Here is a 15893-nt window from a genome sequence, read left to right on the forward strand (position 1 = left end):
CACAGAGGGAGATATATAAATAAGACAAATACACATGTTGAAAAGTAGAATAAGCTTATATTATAGTCATAAAATGTTGCCAGTGTAACTCCTGTACTGTTGCATAGTATGGACTCTATGTCAAGAGCAATTAAATTAGCTAGTGTGAATTTTGACTGGAGTCACCTTAGTGCATGTCAGGATAACCCAAATCTGTAAAACAAAACTCTTTTGGGGTTGAATGAAAGATAGGTGACAAATCAAGAGCAACAGATTAAATGCTATAAACAGAACAAAGTCGAGCAATAACATAACGTCACGTTTTCAAGTTAGAGAAACAAATGTTTTAACATCAGTTCTCTATAGGAAGTCACACAAACGAGACACGCCAAATAATGTAGAAAACTGATAATCTCAGTGATTGTTACCACAATGTCTGTCTACATAACTCATTTCTTAATTTAGCAAGTTACATTTAAGAAGTAAATAATTATTTACTTTTGTCTCTTTCTCCATAAATTCTCTCCAAATAAAACCTTGAAGAATGTGTAACACATTGGGCCCTACGATTTGCTAATGAGTACATAAGCTAGTTTAAATATGCAGTTTGCATAGATGGGCTAAAAGAATGTCAGGAAATCAGTCTGAATAAAAAATTTATTATAATAATAATAGGTTGGAAACAATGACAAGTTGGCCTTATTTGCAAATGCAACAAGATGACGTAATAAGGTTCTGGGAAGAAAGGAATAAAATATAGCAAGGAAAAATCAAAAAGGCAATTAAAGAAGAAAGTGAACATGACATTGATTCATATAAAGCCGATCCTTGGAACTGAAAGATAGTAATTCCATGCAGTTCCAAGTAAGAGACAATCTGGCAGTGCAATTCCAAACAGCATGCATCCAAAAATAAAGACATTTGAAATCAGACCTCAACTCGACAGAAGAAAAGGCACCATCAGTCACAATAGTTCATCTCTGCTAGAATGAATCCTCGACATGGTAACAATGACGTTACTGACTTTCACAGTCAGACTTATTACTTGATTCCTTCAGTGGCTTGGAGTCAAAGTTTTACATACTTATCAGAAGAGTCCATTGCATATCTAAATGGGGATGATGACACAATATGTAAAAATACTATAATAAGTTGCTCAAGTGGAGATGGTGCGGTGCCAGAAATAACACCACAGGTTCAGTATCATCAAACTTTTGTTACTCGATGTTAAATGTAAATGTCCAAAAGCATCATTTAGTTATATGTTATTTAATCGTTTGGACATTGTATAATGTTCCTGTCCCGGGCATCACCAAATCACCCAACGATCATGTTTCATCATCAGCATCTAGACTTGCAGTGGATGAGTTCAAAGTTCTTGAATTAGAAGCCATGTTTAATTTAAGAAGAGTTTCCAATGGGTAGCTATTCTGTACAAGTCTTTGAAATGAAGAATTTTCAGTGGGTAGTTGTTCTGTACAGGTCCTGGACTTTATAATTTTGCAGGCAAAAAGCAAAAGAGCTTTCTCGTATTGACACAAAAAGATTATGTGCTGGAATGCTAAAGATTCAATATTTTTATGGAACAACTCTGGTTTCTGATTGGTGGCTAGCAGAACATGGCTCTATTTGATTCGTCAATTCCTATCACAAGTGTCTATAAGTGGAACCTTAAAATTTTCGGTGATCATACCCTTCTCACTATATCAAAAATATTGCAACAAAAGTATTTTTGGAAACAACCTATCATCCAATTAAATTAACACTTGTGTTTTGGGCGGGAAGTTGTGTCCACGGAGGTGAATGCCACATGCAAGAGATTGAAGAAACTAAAAATCAGTCTAGAATCAACCTTTGACTGATGAACTACTAGCCCTCGTACACCCTTGAAATGCCACCAACAAACGCGATAAGCAGCAAAGTCCCACCCCTACACAGTAGAGATCTTTGAAAAAAAAAAAAACCTTATAGCCATTGAATTATAAGTGGTTTGCCATACTTATAGGTAAATGTGCACTGAACAGATACCATAATACTTAAGGTTAAATTTAAATTTTGATATATCTTTTAATTTAAACGAAAAACAAAAAAACAATTGAGACACTTAAAACATACGCAGTAAAACAATACTTTTTATTGTCGCATTGATTATTTATTTGTAACGTAAATTAAAAAATACACATATTCGGGATTATTTATTTATGTTAGTAGTGTAGAAGAAAATGTATGAATGTTTTTTTTTAAGGAAGGCATATTAAAAAATGGAGAATAAATTAAAAACAAGGAAGGCAGTGGGTAAATTGCCGTTGTAAAATGCTCTTAAAATAACTTACACGTAATACGGAAATGAACGATGTAAAAAAAAAAAGCAGAAAGTATTAACAATTGTTTATTTGGATAATTTAAACACGAAAAAAATTGGGACGCTGAAAATGTACACAGTAAAACAATACATTTTATTGTTTGTTTATGCTGTTATGGGTTTATGTTTATGTACACATGTACAACTGGAAGTCGTAAACCAGATGTTCGGTTACAACACCCGTTACAAGGTCATTTGAGTTTTATAATTATAAAGATTTCTTTCTTTATTTCTGCCTTCTTCATTAGTTGTTTGATTTTTATAAAAACAAAATAAAATTAAAAAAAAGAATATATGTAATATAATTTTGACTCTGGATTTGTGTTCTATTTCCATTTGCTTTCGCTTCCTTGCATGCTTCTTACTAACCTGCCACTAACACTTTCAATTACTCCTAAGGGAATATAAGGATCATTAGTCCATATACAGCTCAGTATTATATGGAGATTTTCCCAATAGGTTTTCACTTGATGGGATAGAGCTGGGTGGCGCATTTTCGCTGGTATTCCACAAACAAAGCTTCTTTCTTAGAAGTGCATGCCTGTGGAACTCTGTTCCGTCTGCCTGTTTCCCACCTGACTACAACTTGGATTTCTTCAAGTCCAACATAAACAAATTCCTGATGAACCGCCCCCTTAAGTAGACACTTTATCAAATCTCAACATTAACATACTGTACATGCAATAACCCTTATCCCCGAGTGGCTTCTGGGCCTTGATAAGTGGTGACCACCTTGTAAAAAAAAAAAAAAAGTATAGCTTACTGGAGAAGTTAGTATGATGTTAAAAACACCTGAAAAGATGAAAACTGCACATCGTCAAGATGTATATTTCAATGCTTACCTCCATTTGTGAAAGAGTTGCCTCAGGTGATAATTTTGTAATTGCAAACAATTCTTTGACCGTTGATGTTTCTCTAACAAGAAACAGTGCCAGGCTCGGAAGACACTGAAGAATAAAATAAAAGATTTATTGGTCTGTAAATTCATTGTTCTATCCAGGAAATGCATTGTGGCATAATTGGATTACAAATAATCAGATAAATAAGATAGGATCAGGGTGGGATGCAGGAAATTTGCATCTTATTCTCTGGTCAGAATTCTCAGTAATTTGGGTATTGAAAGCCTAATGATTAAATCAAGGAGAAGCTTCCTCTGCCATGTTGAATACCTAACAACATCTCAGGAAGAGTCCAGAATATGGATGTGGACCAAATAGCTAGAGAATCCCCCTCCCCTTCTACTAACATGGGAATCTCTTCTTTCTGAGGACCTCTTCTTCAGTTCAGAAGCACTGTGGCTTCAGTAGAAAACACGCAATTCCTTGAGAGCAAGAATAGGGAGATCAGAAGTTGTTATGAGTAGATGAGGCTTCAAAACTGATCCAACTATCTACGAGTCTGGAGAGGAGTATTACACAATGTAACATTGGATTATCTGCCCTCTGTTGTCCAATTGGTGTAGGTTGAAAAATTTTACAGATGCAACAATAACGCAAAGAACTGTGTGAAAAGTGGAAAACTGTTGTACGACCATATGCTTCAAAGACATACAAAGAAGAAAAGTGGAAAAAGAGGAGGGGGGGGGGAGATCTGCAGTAATCCTGAAGCAACAAAAAGAAAAAGATATATATATACTAGAAGACCACCCGGCATTGCCCGGTTATAAAATATGTTTAAATGCTTATATATGATCATTTATTTAAAAAGAAAATACAACTTTGTTATATATGGGTCGTGAAATTGCATTCCTCTACGAAAGATCTAGCTAATTTGCATATTCTTTTAAACATTCATTAATTCCCTATTAGTTTTTTCGGTTTTCTTATGAGATGATCATCTTTAGTTAACTTTTACATGTAATTATATTCATGCAAATATACTACATGATTTATACTTGCGTAATATTTGCGTAAATAGGTTATAGCAAACACAAACCTCTTTCTTTATATATTTATGTATGCATATATATATATATTTGTTTAAAAACATTTTGGCTACCAAACTCCTCTGTAAGTTTTAGGTCTACAGAAAATATATAGGGTATTTGAACCCATGCGAAACTTTATATTTAGGTTTTAACTAGAGAAAATCGGTACAAAAGTTGAAAATTAAAGAAATAAAATTTACCAGGTGAAGGGTGAACGACAGCATTATAAATATACATGCGCAACGTAATAGCTATTTTGTTATGTTTAGCCTGCAGTAAACATGTCTTCATAGCTCAAGCATTAACGTCAAAGGGAAGAATAATTTGTAAGCTAAATGTTTTGGTTTCGATTCTCGGTGATGATGAATGAATCACTTTTTTTTTTACTTTTTAAAATCAGTACTATATATTTCATCCAATATAATATAATAATAAATACAAAATCCGCATCAATCAAAATATCATATTTAAGCATATTATACGATCGGGCAATGCCGGACGGCCAGCTAGTATATATATATATATATATATATATATATATATATATATATATGGAAGTTAAAGGAAGAGAATTAAATCAGTTCTTTAAAGGAAAACTTATTGGGATAATACAAAGCTCAACAAAATTGTATTGAAGTTTATTTAGAAAAACAAGATTGGAAAATGAAGGTATAAAAAGTACATATTAATATATATAGATTTATTCTTTATTCAACAAGGGTACACACTTATTTAGGGGTGTTGGGTAAGTGGAGACTCTTTATGCTATGGCATTTCAAAACCTAATGCTTCTCATCAGAAGAGTGGAGAAGGTGCTAGGTAATATGATAGGACATGACGTCTAGCAATAGTTTCATTAGGAATGAAATAGATTGTTAAGGCTTTCTGCGGGAACTAGAAGTGGTTTCTGTGATATAGGAGGAAAGTAGTTTGCATTATGTAATGGATGTATGTATATCGCATATCTGTCATAGTAGGTTTAATGCATGTGGACAGTGCGTGTGTTTAAATTCTCAGGGGGGACAGGAGGTAGGTTGGTGGAAAGAAATTGCTCAATTAAACCTATGTGTATATGTGTTGTAGGTGTAGGGGGGGGGTTACATGAAATAGGGTGTTTTTATGCTATGTTTTTATGTATATTTTTAGAGGGGGTGTCTTAGATAATAACAGTGCTTAAACGAAATGTAGGTTATTATTATTATTATTATTATTATTATTATAATGTGAAGGGTTGAATCATCTGGACACTAAAGTTGAATCACCTAATTTAAGGTGTTTGACATTAACAGAACTTGGAACCATGGAAATGGCAGAAACAGCTTCAAGATGGTTGTGGTTACGAAAGAAGAGTGACACAAGGTCATAGCAGTCATTGGAATGCAAGCTAGGGTTTAATCAACCTCAACTGGATTATCTAGAGTAAATTATATGATGCTAACAGACCCTGTACTACTCAATGATTCCAGCAACACCATTGATCAGGTGTTTGGATACATGTTCATAACTGATAGTATTAATTATTTTAAGGTATATATATAAATTAAGCATCAACATTTTGCGCTAATATTGAAAAGACTCAACTTTAAAAGCTTAACTTCAAATTGAACAAGGGAAGCATGCGTGGTCCCCCGTGAGTGCACAGTGAACAAGGCATAAAAAAAATGACTGTGCAATGCTGGGCGGCCTGCTAGTATATATATATATATATATATATATATATATATATATATATATATATATATATATATATATATATATATATATATATATATATATATATATATATTAAGTAATGTGATTGATAATTTAAAATTTAAAAATCAAATTATAATTAAATTAAAAATCCGTTTCATAAGAAGGAACAACAACAAAATCAATTATCTGTACGATCGTTTCGGAAAACAATGCTTTTTATTGGCGTAGACATCAAGTTATGTACAATAATTACATATAGTTTTTTAATAAGCAAGGTCTCCTCGTCAGCAAATTTTGAAGTTTTTTTTATTAAATTTAAAAGACACCATAAATAAACCTAGCATTAAAAGTAAGGCAGATGTATCTTTTAATTTTTCGCCTTTTGAAATCAGGAACTATGGTTAAAATACTCATTTAGATGTTTGCTATAGCTTTTTACCTTATTTTTAATTTAATTATAATTTGATTTTTAAATTTTAAATTATCAATCACATTACTTAATATTGAATTAGCTCTAGGATATTTACCTATCGAGCTTATTATATATCTAAATTACAACGAGCACTTTCTCTTTCCTGTATTTATATTAAACTAGTAATTTCACTGTTACATTGAAATACACTCAGCTCTTTAGACTATTGTTCTAATCTCCTTTAAATTATATATATATATATATATATATATATATATATATATATATATATATATATATATATATATGTAGCCCCAAAAGTCCCTAGGGGATGTCAAATGCTGGTGAAAATCAACAAACGGTGCAGTTTTAGGCCTTAACATATTTAAATTTGAGTTCAGCACTATGCAAAACTGCTAAATAGACATACACAGAAAATTTTGGACAAATATGGTAAAATAGTCCCAGAAATGTAGTGTTTTTATTAGCCCTAAAAGAGCCCCGGGCCACACTAAAGAGTTATCGCGAAGTATAGACAAACAAAATTATATAGAAATCAGTTAGTTACAAGTTTTCAGAAAGTTTGATAAAAATCCAAGGCAACAATTTTTTTTTATAAGCTCAAAAGTGTCAATTTTAGCCATTTAAACCAGAAAGGCACCGCTAGGGGAGCAACCGGAGTTTTCCTGGAAAACCCGTTCTTCAATTTTTTTTATTCATATCATGTTTTATGTTTGTGCAAAATTTCAAAAAATCCCAAGGCGTAGTTATTGAGAAAAGTGCGGACAGACGAACAGATGAACAAATGAACAGACAAGGGTGAATTTACAGATCCACTCTCCTTTTGTTGGGGGACCAAAAAGCTTTTCAAATTGAAAAAGCTTAACTTCAAATTGAAAAAGCTTCTTCAAATTGAAAAAGTTTTACATCAAATTAAAAAAGCTTAACTTCAAATTGAGTAAGCTTCACTTCAAATTGAAAAAGCTTTTCAAATTTAAAAAGCTTCTTCAAATTGAAAAAGTTTTTCAAATTAAAAAAGCTTGACTTTAAATTGAAAAAACTTAACTTCAAATTGAAAAAAACTTAACTTCAAATTGAAAAAGTTCAGCTCCTGACACACTACACACAATGCTTCAAGCAAAGCATAATATCTTCCTAAAATACTTTTTAATCAATAAATCTTATTTAACCCATAAATTACTTCTACCATGGGTGGGAGTGGATCTGGGAGTAATAGCAACTGAGAGAGTGACTCCACATTCTCAAAAACTCCCCAATTTAGGCCTCATTATCAGATGCAGTTTTGTATCATGACGGTTAGTGGTAGAGAGAGGGCTTCATTAGTTGTTAGGGTTGGAAAACAGGTTAAGCAGAACAAAAAGATAGAACGGACTGAGAAAGATGGATTTGGGTTGAGATAAGGGTGAACACTTTGCTCAAGGGTGTCTGAGGTAGGTTAGTGTCCGTCTGGGACAAGATACCTAAAAGAAGATGACATACTGCAAGAGCAACTGAGAGCGCCAGCGCTGTACAAGAGGTTTTACTGCCAAGGTGCTTTGTGTTCTGGAATGCCACTTTTGGAAAATGGCCCTCAGAACCTGCTGCTGAAGAATTGCCCGACATTGCTGGGCCACAGTTTCTTCTTCATTGACTTTTTGCCAGGCCCGTTTCCATCTCCAGAAGACTCCTGTTATAAAGCAAAAGAACAAAATAAAAATTGTTTGAATAAACTTTGATACAGAATTGGAAAATGGAGGAGAATTTTAGTAAAAATTACAGTGCTTATTCAAAATTCCTGCTATATAAAAAAAGAAAAATCAAGAAAAATCTGTATGATGACATACCTGTGACGGAAAAAATATATCATACACTAAAAAATCATGTAAATTGATCAAGTACTTCTATTTTTAAATAAGAATGCCCACGTCACGACGCCATCTTGAAAACAAGGGAAATAACTCACAATAATTCAAACTTATAAAATTTTAAAAAGTCATTTTTAACATGGGGATATTGGAGAAATTCAAATTCATGTAAAAATAATTTTCTTTATAAAATTAAAACTACTTGATCAATTTCTTTCCGCCATGGGTAAATACATTGTACAGATGTTTCTCTATCTTTGTTTTTTAACCTCAGCAAAATTCTGGACAAGCACCAACTTTTCTTTGTAGAAGATCTTCTTTCAACTGGCATTCATTGGTGGAGTATCGTCTGAGTCTATATTATAAGTGAGTAATTTTTGTCTGTCTGTTTTTTGGCACTTATACATTCCAAAACTGAACTCCAAATATAACATGAAGCATCCTTGAGATATTGACTGTGTCATTATCGAGAAAACATACAAGTACTATTGTTACTACTGCTACTATTGCTAAAACTAATAAACACTTGAAGGCTCCAACCCTATCAATCAAAACCGCAATAAATTTGATATAGAAGACCCTTGGGATCCTGAGTATATCACTTGAAAACCAAACTACTACTACTACTACTAGATTCCAGAGAACGCCACAGGTTGTTCTCAAGGAGAAATCTTTGATGATGTGTTTACTCCTAGTGAGTAAATACTAATAATACTAGCATGGGGGCCTGGCGTTGCACGGGTGTTTGGAGGTGTACGAGAGGCGTGCAATAAGTAATGCCCCTGAGCCACTTCGCATAGCAGTAGAGCAATGAAACTTGGCACAGTTATTAGTCATTCTCTACATAGGAACCACCCAGAGTTATGCATTTCTCCCATCGGTTTATGCAGCTCTGGAGACCGTTTTTGTAGAACACCCCAGGTTGGTCCTCCAACCACACATGACTTCAGAAATCCATATTCCTAATATTCATAAATGACCTCTCTGATAAAATTGTCTCTGAGATGGGTATATTTGCTGATGACACCACACTCTATAACAGGCACGAGGTGAAAACAAATGAACACATATCTAAGGCAATGTCAGAAACACTTCAATAATTACAAAAACCTTCTTGAACACCAATACCTATGACTAAACATACATTACCTGAAAGTACTTCTTTCAAACTCCTTGGCTTAACGTTCACAGGAAACATGAGTTGGAACAGATACATTGAGAGCATTGCCAAGGCCACTGTGTGGAAGGTGGGCTCTCTCTACTGTGCTAGAAAGTTTCTTACACATGAAAGTATCACGTACCTCTACGAGGTCACCATTCGCCCATGTATGAAGTATTGTTGTCACATTTGGGCTGGTGCATCTGCTTCTACTCTCTCGTTTCTGGGCAGGGTTCAAAAGAGAGTAGCAAACCTGGTAGGTTTTGAACTGTCACCTAGGCTTCAACCTCTGTCCCATCAACAAAATGTTGCATCTCTCTGCCTGTTCTACAAGTATTTTAATGGTGGATGCTCTGATGAACTACAAGCCCTTGTACCCCCTAGGCATAAGTACCCCCGACAAACACGACAAGCAGCAAAATCCCACCCCTACACAGTAAAAATCCCTAGGTGTAAGAAAGCCTTCTACTCTAATAGTTTCTTCCCCAAAACTGCTAGACTTTGGAACTCCCTTCCGTGTTCCTGCTTTCCCAACCGTACTGACATGCAGAACTTCAAGTATAATGTGAACAGACATCTTACTGCTCAACTCCCTACATAATATCCATGCAACTTATATCCCCGATAATAGCCCCCTACATCAAAGTGGCACTGTGCCTTGTTTGGGGGTGAAAATGGAATAAAAAAAAAATAATCCAAAGTTGCTTCAGTTTGTGTCTCTGCATTGTTCTACCTTTTATAAATTTAAAGTTTTTTTATATACACATTAAACAATGCTTCAAGTAAACTACATTGACCTCGTATTACTTTCTGAGTATTTATTAGTACTTATTAGTTTATCTCATTTGAGTCAGTTAATATTATAAATACAATGGACACTATTTTTATAGAAATGTTAATAAACTCGTATTTGTTGCGTGTTCTTGCTTTTTTTACCCCCCCCCCAACACTATTTTTTGTGCTTTTGTGTAAGCTATCATCTTTATAAAAACATATTTGATGATTCTATATATTTTTCCTTTCGTGAAATTTCGCCGGGTCCTGCTAATACTTATTCTTATAGCAATTAAAGGGAAGCAACTCTTTCATTTTGTTTATTTCTTATTATTTCCATTCGATTTGTCTTCTTAAAGTTTATATTTGTTGATCTGTGACGGAACTAAGTTCTGCAAACAATCAACAGAACGGAACAGATACATTTCCATTTAACCTTTTCACTAGGATCAAAGTGTATCATCTGTTCTGATACTGATACATCACTCAATAATTCTCAGGCCTAACTAATTAAAAAAGCTTCTAGGTAAAATTCAAATTTATTTATCGATGTAGTTTCCTTCTAGGGTGATACACTGATTCTAACGCTTCTCTAGCAATTTGATACTTTTTTTGTAAAATGATTTTTCTTTAGTCCCAGTTGTCAATATTAATTTTCATTGAAGGTTTTCATTTGAGGTGTGCAAACAGTCAATAGCCACTGGGTCAATTTTAGAGAATAGGATAGGTGTAGTGCAAGCCATGTAGTTTTGCCATTGTTATGATAAACTTATGACATGGTGCATTGTCTTGGTGAAAAATCACATTTTTTGTTTTGTTTTTGTGGTCATTTTTGGGGCGATTTCTTCCATCAAACAAACCAATATTACTATATAATATTTGCTATTGATAGGTCTTTCTTTCTCAAAGTAATCGATGAATAAATCCCAAAATACAGAAACCAAAACCTTGCCTGCTAATGTTTGTATCTTTAATCGCTTTGGCTTGCTTTCATCCATTGCTGTCCACTCTGCTGGTTGTCGATTTGTCTCTGAAGTAAAATGGTGGATTCATCTTTCATGCATTGTCTCACACACAGACACACACACACACACACACACACACACACACACACACACACACACACACACACATATATATATTGTTTGGGCAGTCAGGTCTCGATCCTGAGCTTGAGGTAGTTGCCTGTCTAGCCACACTGATGAGTTGTGATACAGCGAAGCAGTACTGTATGTGAACTATATATATATATTTTATTATTATTATTATTATTATTATTATTATTATTCATTTATTTATTTATTTTTCATAAATAAAAATATCAACCCAAATATTAATTAAAGTTGCATAAATATATAAAAAAACGCACTCTTGGTCATGAAAATCCACTCGAATGTGCTACGGTGAAAGCTAAACCAATGTCAACCGGAATCTGTCTTTTTCTTAGTGAAGTTGGCTGGACTTCTTATTCTATACTCCATCCCATTTTGACTGTGATAAAAAATTTTTTACCTCAGTCTAGAAAGATTCCTCATTCAGTAAGGACAGTAAAGAGTGCAATACATAATTTAATACGTCTCTGACGTGACATATAGACGATACTATTAATAAAATATCTATACGACTTTTATAAAATACTAACTTTCAAATGACACATGTAAAAAATTTGCATGCAATCATATTATTAGTTTACGAATTAGTTATTTAGATTCTGTTGTAAATTTTCAAAATAATGAAAAAGTCGGAATTTTTTGAGTTGCTGAAGCATTTTTTTCTGATTGTAAAAAATTATGTTCAAATAAAGCAAAGCATCTTTGTAATTTTCTATATAAAAATCAATTGTTGAAAAATTTTTTTGTTAAATTGTTGAAAAATGTTTTTGTCAATTGTTGAAAACCAAAATTAAAGTAAGTTTCAAATAAGAAATTTACTACCTTGAAATAAAAACGCCTTTCAGTTTTTTTTATTAGAAAGAGAGATTCTTGTCTAAAATTCACCCTATATTATAAAATAAAAAACAAATAAAAATCCGTATAATGCACGTGTCCATGACGAAAAGAAAATATTGTTTTAAAAAATCATGTAAATTGATCAAATAGTTTTATTTTTATAAAGAAAATAAGGTTTCTATTTATTTGCCTCCCCCACAAAGGCAGAGTTAGATACAAGGCTGGTTTTTAATGTGGAGAAAATCCAGCTCCCCAAAAAAGGGCGCTCTGGATAGAAATAAAATTAAAAATTGCTTCAGTCTATTAGGACTTCACCTCCACTGATCGAGGTCAGGAAAGGTGAAGTGAAGTATCAGAACAGATACTGCACTTTGTTTCTAAGGTTATTCAGAATTTTAACCTACTGTTTTAAGGGAGGTAACTCTATTTTACTAAGAATTGTAAGAAAGAATGATTCTTTCAACTATTTCGTTTAATGTAAAAAAGATTTATAATATTAATAACAAACAAATGAAAAATGCGACGATATTGTGATTTTTTTTTCACAAAAAAATTAAGTACTTATAAGAAAAATGATTTTTTTTTCAATTACTTAGTAAAACGGATTTATCTTTCTTAGAAGAATAGGTTAAAATTCCAAATAATCGAAAATCATTTTTAAGCGAATTTGAGTTTTTCCAATGTCCCCATGTAAAAAACGTCCTAGAATTTTGCAACTTTAAATGATTTCTAGTTATTTTCATTATTTTCGAGATGGTATCTAGATATTTTTGTTGTCCGTTTGGCATAAAATTTGATTTTCTTATTTATAAATATGCTATTTTTTTTTCTTTTTTCAAAGGAGTAGTCACTTATAAAGGCTCGGAGGTCACTCGAGGATAAGGGTTAATGAGTGTACGGGAGTCAATGGGAAAATATTGTAGTAATCGTTAGTAGTGGAAATTTGGTAAATTGGAATACTTAAGAGGATGGCCCATCAAGAATTTGTTTATGTTGGACTTGAAGACAACCATATTGTAGTCAGTTGGAAAGCAGGAAAACGCAACAGAGTTCCATAAGAGTGTAGTTCTAAGAAAGAAGCTTTGTTCATGAAATCGTAGCGATACGCCAGAAACATTAAAACGGATGGATAAAGAACATTTCAGTTACGCGTACATTTGTTGTATCCACCTACGTAAATTCTGTCGAAGTAAAAATAAAACAATGCCTCTGTGCGTGGACGTAGTTTAAGACTATATCATGTGACAGGGTGTCCACTTTCTATCCAATCAACACTCAAAGAAAACAACTTTCCTAGAATCTATTTCTGATAGCCTTCGTTGGAGCAGGCCAAAAAATGTATAAAGACACTGTGCATGAAATTCAAAGCAGTTTGGGATATAGTTTTACAAGTAAGCAAGTCGCCATCCGACTCCGTCCTTGTGTGTGATGTTAAACCACCAGCATGACTTTGTGTGTCTTTTCCTCTCTGCCTCTTTTCTCCTTGCGGGCTGACAACAAATCGTCTGGAGGCCTTAGCCCCAGGCTAAGCACATGGCGGAAACACAAAAGGAAAAATATGTTCTTGCAGCTAATATTAATGCTCAAATCTCACTGGATTTATTCCCCCAAAAAGAACCTTTTGTCACATCAGACACATTAATGGAGCAAAATTATCACAATACTGAACTAACAAATAACAAATTTTATTTCCTTTTGTTAAAAAAGAAGAAACATTTTTCTCTTAAAATTACATGATTTTCTTAGTCAGAAGAGGTTTTTTCTTTTCATCTGTTGTTGCAGTTTTACTCAAGTTCTATCTGACTCTATGTAAGAAATGCATAGTAAGTCTTAACGACTATACATGATTCTAAAAATCCATGAACTATGAACATCTTGTAACATATTTGATGACTTAATCTTTCTCTTGCGTGTCAACACTGCATACGTATATCAAAACACAACATTTATATTTATTGTTAAATAAAACTTTATTATTATTAAAATTTGTTTTCGCCATCATGCTGATTCTGACACCTTTTTATTTTTATTTTTTGTTAGAGGTTGGGCTGTGATACCAGGCATCAATGAATGTCAACTCAATCCCCTACAGAATCTACGTTTAGGTTTATGCACAGATAAAGTGTGGGGGAAATTATTGATAGTGGTTTTAGCTAGACGAGTGATTTTCATGAAAGTCTTGCAAGTAGGGGGGACATAGATAGGAGCTCAGACGAGCCATGAAAATAATGATAAAGCAGAGACAGGCTTGCAAAGTCTTGTGGGAAAGAGGTTGCAGGGAAGAGAAATTTTTTTATCAATTTATGTGATTTTTTGGTGTATAATATTTTCTTTTCGCCATAGGTAGATACATCAGATTTAATTTAAAAAAAAAGATTTTTTTTATATAGAAAGAATTCTGGACAATCACCGAAAAAGGAGTATCCAAAATACTCTTTAATATTGAGTAAACTATTTTTCCTAACCGTTTTCTCGTTTGTTCAAAAATAAATAAATTTAAATTAAAAATTTTGTCATAGTTTTCTTTTTCTATAGAAATCTGGCGATTTATTTTTGATACAAAATACAGTGACACCAAACCATAAACACGTATGATATTTAAATAAATAATTAGAAAATGTGTTTATTATATATATGTGTGTGTGTGTGTGTGTGTGTGTGTGTGTGTGTGTGTGTGTGTGTGTGTGTGTGTGTGTTGTTTTGGTTTGGTTTGGTTTTAGCGATATGTTTTGAATGAATTCAATTATTTACAAAAGTGCATTTTTACCTAAATGCGAGTAGGGAATAATTTTCCCTTTTAACCAATTTGGTACCCCCACATGGGGAGCGGTATATATATTATTTTTAAAATGTAATTATCCACTATATATATATATATATATATATATATATATATATATATATATATATATATATATATATATATATATATATATATATATATATATATATATATATATATATATATACATGTGTTACAGCATTTACCCTTTTGTATTAATAGGTTTCTCATCGGTTCAAACTGGAAAGCTTTTTTATTGGTGGTAGCTTGGTTGTGGGAATCCTTCCATCTGTTAACAGCTTTCCTATTGATAAAACCAGAAATGAACAATAAGAAATAGATGTCAACATTTTATAAACAAAGGGGGATAATAACAAAATTTCTTTAAATCAATGCAAGGGAGATAATTCATCTTAACACTGAATTATTTACCAAAAAATATGAAATTTGTTTACTAAAAAAATGGCCAAGATCAAAGTGTAGTATCTGTTCTTCAGATGCGGCACTTCCATTTCTCGTTCTCTTTCAATGGAGGAGAAATCCTTCACGACTGAGACAATTTTTATTTTTGTACCTTTTCTCCACGTTAAACAACGACCCTGGTGTCTAACTCTGTAACGTGGGGAGGCATTGTAAATAGGTACAATGAGCACGTAACGCGCTCAGAAGGACTTACAAAGACCATTCTGCAGGGAACAGTCCAGGCGAAAAGAAAACGGGCAGACAGACGAAGAAATGAGGCAACAACATCCTTGATTGAACAGGAAAAACTCCAGGCACCCTACAATTGCACCAAATGGAACCAGCTGGTCCACAGTTCATCTAACGGGTTACGGAAACAGTAACAGTAGCCCTAATTGATATAATTTAATAAATTAAACACAAGGCCATTAAAAGTGTAAGGCGATAAGGAACTCTGTCTATTTCTCTTTAAAAAAAGGTGTCGAAGTTTACTTAATAAATCAAATTGTAATAGCTATTTGATTTCA

At 33.1% G+C, this 15893-nt stretch overlaps 1 protein-coding gene across 1 annotated transcript in view; it reads right to left on the reverse strand.

The window, feature by feature from the left end:
- LOC145289608 (uncharacterized) overlaps positions 1-15893 on the reverse strand; it is a 194307-nt gene that overhangs the window by 128059 nt on the left and 50355 nt on the right. The window contains exons 11-13 of the mRNA XM_080136424.1: positions 15111-15208; positions 7876-8062; positions 3184-3288 (exon numbers count right to left, since the gene is read on the reverse strand). Coding sequence (XP_079992550.1) covers positions 3184-3288; positions 7876-8062; positions 15111-15208 — 390 coding nt within the window. The remainder of the gene's footprint in view (positions 1-3183; positions 3289-7875; positions 8063-15110; positions 15209-15893) is intronic.

Source organism: Euprymna scolopes, chromosome 2 (genome assembly GCF_053919585.1).
Source record: "Euprymna scolopes isolate OS-2025 chromosome 2, ASM5391958v1, whole genome shotgun sequence".
NCBI lineage: Eukaryota > Metazoa > Mollusca > Cephalopoda > Sepiida > Sepiolidae > Euprymna > Euprymna scolopes.